The following is a 12,214-nucleotide window of genomic DNA, read 5'->3' as shown; positions in this document are numbered from 1 at the left end:
TTTCTGGAATTTTTGGGCAAAAACGTTGTTTTTCCTGCTGGTGTTCCGCATCCTGCAGGGAGCACAAACAGGTTATGGAACGGGGATTGGGAATGTCCAGTGGTCTGAAAGGAGAGCATGGAATTTCCAGGCTCTACACCAAATTTTGGGGCATTTTTCAGGCTTTGAATCCCTCTGATCCCAACCAACACCACTTTGGGGTCTCCCCAATTCCCGCTCTTTTTTCTGGAACTGGGCGAAAACGTTGTTTTTCCTGCTGGTGTCCCTGCATCCTGCACGGAGCACAAGCAGGTTATGGAACAGGGACTGGGAATGTCCAGCGCTCAGGGATGAGCACGTGGAATTTCAAGTCTCAACACCATTTTTTGGGCCATTTTTCATCCCAACCAACGCCACTTTGGGGTCTCCCCAATTCTCGCTCTTTTTTCTGGAATTGGGCAAAAACGTTGTTTTTCCTGCTGGTGTCCTGCATCCTGCACGGAGCACAAACAGGTTATGGAACAGGGACTGGGAATGAACAGCACTCAGAGAGGAGAGCATGGAATTTCCAGGCTCTACACCAAATTTTGGGGCATTTTTCAGGCTTTGAATCCCTCTGATCCCAACCAACACCACTTTGGGGTCTCCCCAATTCTCGCTCTTTTTTCTGGAATTGGGTGAAAACGTTGTTTTTCCCGCATCCTGCATGTAGCACAAACAGGTTACGGAACAGGGATTGGGAATATCCAGTGGTCTGAAAGGAGCACGTGGAATTTCCAGGCTCTACACCAATTATTTTTTTGGAAATTTTCAGGTGTTTTTGCTTTAAACCCCTCCAATCCCAATCAGCACCACTTTGGGGTCTCTCCCTAGTTCCCAAATGCAGGAAATCCTAAATCCTGCATTTGGATCCCTCTTCCAAGCAGGGATAGTTCCATCCCCATGTCCCCTTCTTTGGCGGTGATGGAATTTGAGGAGGAAATTTAAAAATCAGCATGAAATCCACAGAATTAAGGCTTTTTAATTAAAACTTGCATGCACGAGATGCAGCTTTAGGGGAGGCTGGGAAGGTCTGGAGTTGTGAATTTAAATTTTATAAAATATTCCAAGGAATCACGGAATGTTTGGGTTGGAAGGGACCTTAAATCCCACCCATTTCCAACCCCACTGCCATGGGCAGGGGCACCGTCCACTATCCCATTTTTTTCCTGATTAATAAAAAATATAAATTATATAAATGTATATAATTTATCTTAAATATAACGCTGAATAATTCCCATTCCAGGAAGGAATCCAGCTGTTTGGAAGGAGCATGGTGTCTCCAGGAGTTCTCCATAAATCCAGAGCCCAGCAGAGCAAGAGGTGGGATGGGGGCAAAGCTGGGAGGGGGTCATGCACTCCCGCATTCCCAGATCCATATTTTTGGGGGGAACAGGGCTTGGGACACTTCCTAAGGATGCTGAGAAGGGAAAAAAAAATCCCACCAGCATCAACCTTCCAGCAGCTCCTCGAAGGCACAACTTCCCAAAATCCAGCCTGCTGGGGCTCGGCTCTTCCAAATCATCCCAATTTGTAAAAGATTTTCTGGGTAAATCAGATCTGGCAGAGGCTGAGGGCTTTGGATGCATCCCATAATCCCAGTTTTTGGCTGTGGGGACCTAAAGGAAGTGTTGAAGTGACAGGGACACAGCACTGACGATCCCTGGGAAGCTGGCACGGGATCACCTGAGCACAACACCAACCTCTCCAAACTTCCGGACCACAAACAAACATCCAAGGTTTTCCAGGCTTCAATCTCCTAGAAAGAGCCACAGGGAATCTGAAATGTTCCCAAAAACACCAGGCTTGGAACTGGAATCCAGGATAACAGCTTTATCCTAAAGGGGAATTTTCTGGGGTTACCAGAAAATTGTTGGGAGCTGCTCTCCCAACAGGAACAGGAGAGCTTGGAGCACTTCCAGTCATCAAAAAATCGGGATTTGTTTGCTTTTCCCTATTTCTCAGCCACAGAAGGTTGGCAGCTGCTCCTTCAGGAGAACCAGGGAGTGATTGTGCCAGCAGGAAGTGGAGTTTGGAGTGGCCCGGGTCCTGCTGTCATGGATTTGGGGATAATTATCCTCCCCTGGAGCTCCAAACAGCTCCAGGAGGTCTCCAAGCCCTTCCCCAGGAAGGCTGGGAGCTCTCCTGGGTTCCAGAGGGACGCCAGAGGTGCTGGAAGTTGATCTGTACCTTTGGAAAGCTCTTCCCAGGCCTTCCACACACTGGGAATTTAGAGCTTTTCCATCCTGGCACCTTTGGGGCCATCTCCCACCACGTGGGACCTGCTCGGGTCCATGGAATGTTCTGGAAGCAGTGCACATTCTGTGCGAGAAAACCTCGGGGTGCATTGGGATGACTGGGAAGGAGCTGGATGGATAAAGCTCTGGAACAGGATGGAACGGGATTGCAGCTGGAGCCCTGATCCCACAACAAACCCACAGAAGTGGATCTGCAAAAGTCTGGGAGCATCTGGGAGCTGCTGGAATCTCCAGACACCACGTGAAGGTGCAAGCACTGAGCTATTAACTACTATTAATTAATCAAGATGCAGGACAGAAAATCCTGCAGGATTTGGGTTGGGCTGTGCAGATCCATGGATTTTCTTTCCCTGAGAAGAGCTTTGGGATTACTGGGAGCACCATTAACAAACCCACAGAGGTGGATCTGGTGAAGTCAGGGAGCATCTGGGAGCTGCTGGAATCTCCAGACACCACGTGAAGGTGCAAGCACTGAGACATTAAACATTATTCATTAATTAAGCTGCCTACAGGACAGAAAATCCTGCAGGATTTCGGATGGGCTGTGCAGATCCACAGACTTTTTCCTAAGCAGAGCTTTGGGATAACAGGGAGCGCCATTAACAAACCCACAGAGGTGGATCTGGAAAAGTCTGGGAGCATCTGGGAGCTGCTGGAATCTCCAGACACCACTTGAAGGTGCAAGCACTGAGACATTGAATATTATTCATTAATTAAGCTGCCTACAGGACACAAAATCCTGCAGGATTTGGGATGGGCTGTGCGGATCCACGGGGTTTTTTTTTCCCCTGAGAAGAGCTTTGAGATAACTGGGAGTGCCCATAACAAACCCACAGAGGTGGATCTGGAAAAGTCTGGGAGCATCTGGGAGCTGCTGGAATCTCCAGACACCACGTGAAGCACTGAGCTACTAACTATTATTAATTAATTAAGATACAGGACACAAAATCCTGCAGGATTTGGGTTGGGCTGTGAGGATCCATGGGGTTTTTTTCCTGAGAAGAGCTTTGGGATAACAGGAAGCACCATTAACAAACCCACAGAGGTGGATCTGCAGAAGTCTGGGAGCATCTGGGAGCTGCTGGAATCTCCAGACACCACGTGAAGGTGCAAGCACTGAGCTATTAACTATTATCTATTAATTAAGCTGCCTCCGGGACACAAAATCCTGCAGGATTTGGGACAGGCTGTGCAGCTCCCCAGTTTTATTTCTCCGAGCAGAGCCTCGGGATAACCGCGGGTTTGGAAGCCGGTCCCAGGATTAGGAGTGAAAGGAAGGGAAAGGCGAGCTCGGCGCTGTCCCCACCCCTGTCAACAAACACCACCTCGGAGAGAGCCGAGCTTTGTCTCAATTAATCCGGGAGGGGAAGAAAGCAGCGGGGTAAAAGCTCCTCTTTTAGCTCTAATTAGTGCATTTGGGAGGATCGGGTTGCGCAGGGCCCCGCTCCAGAGGCACTTTGCATTTCCAGCGTTTCGGGCTCCATTGAGAGCGGACAATCGGGGCCCTGCCAGGTGAGGGTGAAAGCCCGAGCGAGCGCATACTTACACCCGGGATATCCTGGGAGAGACACAGACACCGGGGTGATAAGGGACACAGATAACCAGGAGAACAGGTTACAGGCTGAGCCGGCCCCTGCTCAGAATCCCCCCCGGGATTCCCGGCGGGATGGGAGGCAGAGGATGTGCCTGGAGTGAGGAAGGAGCCTCGGGAGAGCTCATGGGGGATGGACAGAGACCCCTCCGAGGGGATCCCTGGCAGTGTCCAAGGCCAGGATGGACACTGGGGCTTGGAGCCGCCCGGGATGGTGGGAGGTGTCCCTGCCATAGATGGGGTGGGAATGGGATGATCCTTAAGGCCCCTTCCCACCCAACCCATTCCAGGATTCTGGAGCTCCTCTGCTTTGGGAGAGCTGGGAATGTTCCCCTGGAGAAGGGAAAAATGCAGGGAAAACTCAGAGTGCCTGCAGGGGCTCCAGGAGAGCTGCAGAGGGGCTGGGGACAAGGCCTGCAGGGACAGGAGCCAGGGAATGGCTCCCACTGGGAAAGGGGAGATTGGGCTGGGATCTTGGCAAGGAATTCCTGCCTGGGCTGGAATTCCCAGATTTGCTGGGGCTGCCCCTGGATCCCTGGCAGTGCCCAAGGCAGGTTGGATCCACCTGGGACAGTGGGAGGTGTCCCTGCCATGGATGTGGTGGGAATGGGATGATCCTTAAGGTTCCTTCCAACCCAAACCATTCCATGATTTTATGACTTTATGAAATGAGTCAGGCTGGGGTTTGGTGACATTTTAACACCACTGAGTGTGGAGCTGCTCTCCTGCTGTCCCACTGCCTTCCCAGCCTCTGCCAGGATCCCAGCTCACTGCCTGCCTCAATTCCCCGGCTCTCCCAGATGCTGCATGGCCAAACTCCCAGATTTTGGTGTGCTTTTATTTTATCAGTTTGCTGTTAGCTCTGAATAAACCTCTCACTTCCCCATCACAGACGTTGGGTCACGAATTCTCTGTGCATCACAGAATTATCCCGGCTGGAAGAGCCCTCCAAGGTCACCAAATCCAACCATTCCCAGCATTTCCACACCCATCCCTGACCCACGGTCCCACATAACTGAGGGATGACACAAACCATAAAATACCAGTATGAAAACAACACCGCGAGGTGTAAAAGTCCTTTTAAACCCAGTTTAGTCCCAGTTTCCCTCACTGGTGCCCTGGGGGTGTCCTGAGGTACTGTGACACCTGTCCTTCTCCTCTGGTGGAGAGGAGCTGGACCATGGTGACACAGAGGGAACCCCAAAGTTCACAGACACCCCAAGGTCGCTCACGGAATCAGAGATCCAGGGAATAATTTGGGTTGGAAGGGATCTTTAAAGCCCATCCAGTGCCGCCCCCATGCCACCACTGTCGCAGGGTGCTCCATGCCCCGTCCAACCCGGCCTTGGGCACTTCCAGGGATGCAGCCGGGGTTGGATTAACCATGGAATCAGAGAATGAGGGGCAGTTTGAGGTGATTTGGGGTCTCTCATTCTCCTCGAGGAGGAGGTGACGAGTTTAGGGTTGGGGCCACACTTCCAGAAGAACATTCAAGGCCCCTGGATCCTGGGAAGTGTCCAAGGCCAGGTTGTACAGGGCTTGGAGCAGCCTGGGACTGTGGGAGGTGTCCTGCCCATGGAACTGGATGGGGTTTAAGGTCCATTTCCCACCCAAACCATTCCATGACTCCACGAGGATCCCCTCCTGCCCTCTCCTCCATGCAGGACCCAGCACTGCAGCGCCCGTGCCAGGAGCCGCTTGGAAAACGCTAAATTCCCATTTTTTGGCTCGTTCTCTGTCCCACCAGCTGGAAAACGACCTGGGAGGTCTGCCGGGAGCAGGAGCAGAGTGGATCCTTCCCAAGCCAGCTTGGAGCTGGACCAGCGGAGATCATCTGGGAGACCCACCACGGGCAGGGGTGACAGGCAAAGCAAATCCCGCTTTTCCTGAGGCAAATCCCACAGCGTTCCCGGGACTGGCAGAGCCCCCCAGGAGCCACCCCGGAGCCCCGGGCGCTGTTCCCGGCACCGCTCCAGGGTTTGGGATGGAGCCGTGCGGAGCATGAGAACGACGGCCCTCAAAGGATGGATTGAGGGAGCCCCGGAGGCTCCTCTGGCCCCACGGAACCGGGATCGGGGCTCTCCGGGAACCCCGCCGGAGGGAGGCGGGAGAAACGGGAGTAAATGAGAGTAGAAAGAAGTGGAAATAAAAATGTAGGGCTGTGTAGAAATAGAAAAAAATAGAGATTCAAATAGAGAAATAGAAATAAATTGAAATATAAAAACATAAAAATATGGAAGTATGGAAATATAGAAATTTAGATAAAAATACAGAAACAGAAATAAATAGGAAATAAAATATAGAAATAAAAATAGGAATAAATAGAACTGTAGAAATAAAAAATAAAAGTATAGAAATATAGAAATACAGAAAGATAAATAAAAATATAAAAAATAAAAATATAAAAATATAAAACCATAAAAATATAAAAAATAGAAATACGGAAATATGGAAATATAGAAATAGAGATAAAGATACAGAAACAGAAATAAATAGAAAATACAATATAGAAATAGAAATGAAATAGAAATAAAATACAGAAATAGAAATGAAAACAGAAATAATTAGAACTATAGAAATAAAAAGAAATAAAAGCATAGAAATATAGAAATAAAGAAATACAGAAATGCAGAAATAAAAATACAGAAATAGAAATAAAACCAGAAATAAGTGGAACTATAGAAATAAATAGAAATAAAAATATAGAAATAGAAACAAAGAAATAGAAATAAAATACAGAAATAGAAATAAATATGGAAATAAACAGAACTATAGAAATGTAAAAAAAATACACAAATAAATTTTAAAAGAAATGCATTGAAATATAAATATAGAACTATAGAAATAAATAGAAATAAAATACAGAAATATGAATAAATATAGAATTAAATAGAGATAAATATAAACAGAAATATATAAATAAAATTCAAAATATAGAAATAGAAATGAAAATAGAAATAAAAAGAAACAGAAATACAGAAATACAGAGATGGAATGGAATAAAACAGAATATTCTCAGGTGGAAGGGAACCTACAACAACATGGTCCAACTGCCCAGCCACTTCATGACCAAAAGTTGTTCATGGCATTGCCCAAACACTGAAAAATTCGGGAGAGCCACTCCTGCCTGCAGCCCAGCACATTTTAAAGGATTTTGGAGCTGGAGGTTCATCTTTACAGCAAAATTTTCTGGTAGGACAAGAAAAACTCTGCTTAAGAGCCAATAAAAAGAAGGAGCCACAGCCAAGCCATTGGATTTGGATAATGTGGGATTCGGGTCAACGGGATAAAATGGAATTTTTCCATCTGAGTTCCCTCTGTCCACCCAGGGCCTGAGATCTTTGCTCACAGGGATAGAAAGAGCTGCTAAGGCATGATGGGGGTGGAAATTCTCCCGGGATTTGGGGGCCACACTCACTTTTCCAGCAGGATGAGGGCTGTGGTGGGGTTCACACGAAGGTACTTGCACGTGGGCTGTCCGTAGTCGGCCAAATATGTTGACCAATCCCACTGGATGAACAGATCCAGGAGCTGAAAGGAAAAACAAACGGGGTTTGAAAAAGCTGGAAAAGGCAGCAGGTGTTTCCCTGGAAGCTGGCAGAGGTCCTGGGCAGATGGAGTTATCCATAAAAAAAAAAGAATGCAGGTTTTATTGATTTGTTTAATATTATTCTGTTAAGGTTTCATCATTAACTTGATTGTACTTCATTATTAATTTAGGGATATTTAACATTGATTTATGCAGGGCTGTATTAAATTAGCCATTGAGCATTCCTGCTCTGTGATCCCCAGTTTTGGGTATTTGAAGGGGATTTTAGGTTTGAGACACCTCAAGGACGTGGCTGACAACCCCAGTGCCCTGACCCTCTCAGCCATGGCAGGAGGAAACTTTTGGGGTCAAAGTCACCAAAAATAACTTCTGTCCCCAAACAACCCCCAGTGTCATTCAAACCATTCCCCACGGATTTCTCACCACCCTGGGTCCATCCCAACACCCTCCAAGTGCTCTGGAAGTGTCTCCAAAGCCCAGAGGAGGCTTGGGGGGGTTATTCTGGGTGAGAGCAGCTCCCAGAGCTGGGAGTCCCAGGTGCTTTCCAGACGTTGGTAAGAGAAACCACCAGGCCTTGGCAGCGGGGGAAGGAAAAGGGATTAACTCAGCCATCTGTGACGGTCCCTGCTCCAGACCACCAAAATTCCCACCTGCAGCCCTTCGTGTCCACAAACGACCCCGCTCCTCCCAGCCAGGTGAGGGACGGGCAAACAACAGCCCAGGTTGCCCAAATGCCCTCTTCCCACACCGTTCCCATCCTTGTTTTCCTTAAAAAACCAGGAGCTGCCATGGCCTCCTCACATGAGGATCTCCTCACCTCGATGAGGACTTGGCTTCTCCACCCACCCATGAGGGCACATATTTGCTGTGCATCACAGAATTATTCTGGCTGGAAGAGCCCTCCAAGGGCACCAAGTCCAACCATCCCCCAGCATTTCCATATCCATCCCTGCCCCACAGGTCAGAGATGTTCCCTAAATGCCCAAATTCCCTAAATGCCCTCTTCCACACTGTTCCCATCCTTGTTTTCCTTAAAAAACCAGGAGCTGCTATGGCCCCCTCACATGAGGATCTCCTCACTTCGATGAGGACTTGGCTTCTCCACCTACCCATGAGGGCACTGTCCAGGTTCCCTAAATGCCTTCTTCCCACACCATTCCTATCCTTATTTTCCTTAAAAAATCAGGAGCTGCCATCCTCTCCTCACACGAGGATCTCCTCACCTCAACAAGGACTTGGCTTCTCCACCCACCCATGAAGGCACAGTCCAATGCCCTCTTCCCACACTATTCCCACCCTTGTTTTCCTTAAAAACCAGGCTCTCCCCTTCCCTCCCCACACGTGGATCTCCTCACCTCAACGAGGACTCGCCTTCTCCACCCACCCGTGGCGGCACGGCCCAGGATTCCCGGGATGCCGCTCCACCACCTCTGCCCCATCCACAGCAGGTTAATTAAGAGCTCCTGCCGTTCCCCCCTCCCCGAGATCCCGTCTTGGAGCGCCACTGTGACCACTCTATTTGGGGACAGCCTGCCAAGCGCGTGGACGTCTTCATCGCCCGCTCGGCGCGTCCCGGTGCCCACCACCGGGGCCGGGAGAGGCCGGGCCCGTCCCGCGGCCAAGCGGGGCCCATAGAGGCCTCATTGTCCCCGCGTCGCCATGGTTTTCCTGGAGGCCCGGCGCTGTTTAACAACGCATCCTGCCCCGCCAAGAAGGGGATTTAGCTCCTCCGAGACCTCCAGATACAAAACAAAAATGTGCAACAAGATTCTTTTTGACTATGTAGGTCAGGGCAAGGAAAACAAGCTGTCGGGAACAATCCCCCGGGCTGGCGGGGGGGATGGATTAGCCGGGACCTAAGAGGGCTTTTCCAGCCTGGGTCCCGCTCGGCTTTGTCCGGCGGGGCCTTTGTGTTGAACTACAAACCCGAGCTGAACATCATTGGCAGGAGGTTTTTCCAAGGGGGCACCTTCGAGAGAGACAACCTTAAATATGATTTCACAGGCGCTTTTCAGGCCGAGCGCCGGGGCCAAAACGCTTCCGTGGGGCTTGGCGGCTGCTGGGAGGAGTCGCATGGTTGTAGAGGCTCAAAGGGAACCCCCACAACGCGCCAAAGACCTCTTGCTGGTGGCCCCTGGGAGGCTGAACGTGCCTCGGGCAAATCCCAAACAAAGCCTGAACGAGTTTCTTGCCATGGAAAGTGGGCGGCCGGCCGGAGCATCCAGGGGCCAGGTAGCCGCTCGTGGGGAGGGGGAGTAAAGAGCCAGGAGGAAAGGGATGAAGGAGGAAAGGAAATTAAAAAAAAAAGTGAGGATTAGGAAGGGGTTTGGAGAAGATGGAATTAAAACGTTGGGAGTTGTTTTGACACAGGCTTGGGAGCAGTGCAGGAGCTCAGAGGGACATGGAGCTGCTGCAGGGCTGGAGCCCCTCTGCTCTGGAGCCAGGCTGGCAGAGCTGGGAATGCTCCCCTGGAGAAGGGAAGGCTCCAGGCAGAGCTCAGAGCCCCTGGCAGGGCCTGCAGGGGCTCCAGGAGAGCTGGAGAGGGGCTGGGGACAAGGCCTGCAGGGACAGGAGCCAGGGAATGGCTCCACTCCCAGAGAAACTCCAGTGACCTGGAGCCATCGACAGCAGCTCCACACAAGCCCAGGTGTGCCCAGGTGGCCAAGGAGGCCAAAGGCACCTGGGCTGTGCCAGCACTGGGGTGGCAGCAGGACCAGGGCTGTGCCTGTCCCCTGTGCTGGCACTGCTGGGGCCACAACCTCAAATCCTGGGGCAGTTCTGGGCCTCTCCCAACAAGAGAGACCCTGAGGGGCTGCAGCATGTCCAGGGTGGGAACAGAGCTGGGCAGGGGCTGCAGAATCCCTGAGGGAGCCGGGCAGGGGCTGCAGAATCCCTGAGGGAGCCGGGCAGGGGCTGCAGAGTCCCTGAGGGAGCTGGGCAGGGGCTGCAGAGTCCCTGAGGGAGCTGGGCAGGGGCTCAGCCTGGAGCAAAGGAGGCTCAGGGGGCCCTTGTGGCTCTGCACAGCTCCTGCCAGGAGGGCACAGCCTCCAGGAACAGGGACAGGAGCAGAGGGAACGGCCTCAGGGGAACCTCAGGGTGGACACTGGGGAATTTCCTCATGGAAAGCCCTGTCCAGCCTGATGGAGACCCTATCCCTGGAAGGATTTGAAGGCTTCACTTGGGGACATGGGTCAGCAGTGGCCTCGGCAGTGCTGAGGAAAGGCTGGACTCGATCTCTGAGCACATTTCCAACCATATTGATTCCATGACTCCCAGCGCTCCCACCTCGGCCTGGACCTTCCCGGAGCTCTCGCAGAGCCAGACCACCCCCAGGTGGCTCCCGACAGTGACGGATGGGCTGTGTATTTTCCAACTCTTTGCCCACATCCATCTTTTTTGGCTCGGCAGGTCCGCGGACGGCCGGGGCCAGCACCTTTGGCCCCGGCTGCCGGCGCTCCCGGCCCGGCCGCGGGTCGCGCTCCGGAGGGGAGAGGTCCTGCAGGAGGAAGCCCGAAGGCTCAGGGAGAGCTGCCTCCAGACGATTTATCTGTCACATAAATGTGGTTTTATTGGTTTTACTGCTTCAACTTTTCACCTCTGCTGCTAAATCTGAACGGGCCGAGGGGAAAGGGAAAAAAAGGGAAAAGGGAAAAAAGAGCCGGCGGCGCGGGGCTGCCGCGGGTCTGCCGGGGGAGTTTCCAAATCAAATATGCAAATACCATTAATTCTTTAAACTGGAGTCTCCCTTTCAAGGCCATAAATCAAACTCGACAGCAGATCCACTGGGGGGTGGGGGGGAAGGAAAAGGAGAGGAGAGAAAGGGAAAAAACGAGGAGGGAAAAATTAAGAGGAGCTTTCACCACGGTGATGTGGGAATGGGATAAGATCAGGAAGCTGCAGATGTGCTCAGGGCTGGGGACCTGCAGCTTCCCGGGGTTCCAGGAACATCTTGAGGAGGAGCAGGGAGAGGTGCAGGTACAGCTTTATAAAAATGGAGAAGTGGAGGAGGATGGTTTAAAAAAAATGCCAGAAAAAAGGTACTAAAAAAAGTACTAAAATTGGTTTTATACACATACATGAGCTTGTATTCAAATTGAAGTGTAGAATTCAAGAGAAGGAAATGCTGGAATGAAAGAATTAAACTGGGAGCCAGCTCCCAGCCTGTCCCAGGTTCCCCTAGAAGAACTTTCCCCCCCCCAATTCATGGAATCATGGAATCATTTAAACTGGAAAAGACCTTTCACATCATCAAATCCAACCACCAGTTCTACCTCAAAACCACTTCCTTTCCACCCCCCTTGCAACGGCACCACCTCAAACTCTTCAAAAATGTCCTTTTTATCCAAGCAGACAAATTTTCACACCCCTCACCTCAAGCAGAGGGCGAGGATGGCTGGAAGGTCCCTGCAGGAGGAGACCAGGCCGTGGCTGAGCTCCGCATCCCCCTCCAGATGGGAAGGAGAGCAGGGACAGTTTGTTCTGTCTGACGACAGCGTGGAATCTGGATGGAATCCTCCCGGCCAAGCCAGGAGCACTGGAATGTGAATCCAAACTGACTCCAAACACGGTTTGCAAGCCCTGCCAGAGCTCCTGGAACCAGATCTAAGCCACCACCGGCGTTCGCACGCTCGCGCCCGTGTCACAGTCATGGAATCGTGGAATGGGTTGGGTGGGAAGGGACCTCAAAGCCCACCCAGATCCAACCCCATGGGCAGGGACACCTCCCACTATCCCAGGTGGCTCCAAGCCCCAGTGTCCAACCTGGCCTTGGACACTTCCAGGGTTGGGGCTGTGACT

The 12,214-nt window shown here is 51.2% G+C and overlaps 1 protein-coding gene across 4 annotated transcripts in view; it reads right to left on the bottom strand.

Moving 5' to 3' along the window:
• The window catches only part of EXOC6B (exocyst complex component 6B), a 310,416-nt gene that overhangs the window by 4,652 nt on the left and 293,550 nt on the right, over positions 1-12,214 (bottom strand). For all 4 annotated transcript variants that reach the window (XM_036382126.1, XM_036382128.1, XM_036382125.1 and 1 more), the window contains one exon: positions 7,286-7,398. In XM_036382126.1, the coding sequence (XP_036238019.1) occupies positions 7,286-7,398 (113 nt within the window). The remainder of the gene's footprint in view (positions 1-7,285; positions 7,399-12,214) is intronic.

This window comes from Molothrus ater, chromosome 4, assembly GCF_012460135.2.
Source record: "Molothrus ater isolate BHLD 08-10-18 breed brown headed cowbird chromosome 4, BPBGC_Mater_1.1, whole genome shotgun sequence".
Classification (NCBI taxonomy): domain Eukaryota; kingdom Metazoa; phylum Chordata; class Aves; order Passeriformes; family Icteridae; genus Molothrus; species Molothrus ater.
This window is presented reverse-complemented; position numbering and strand designations above follow the sequence as displayed.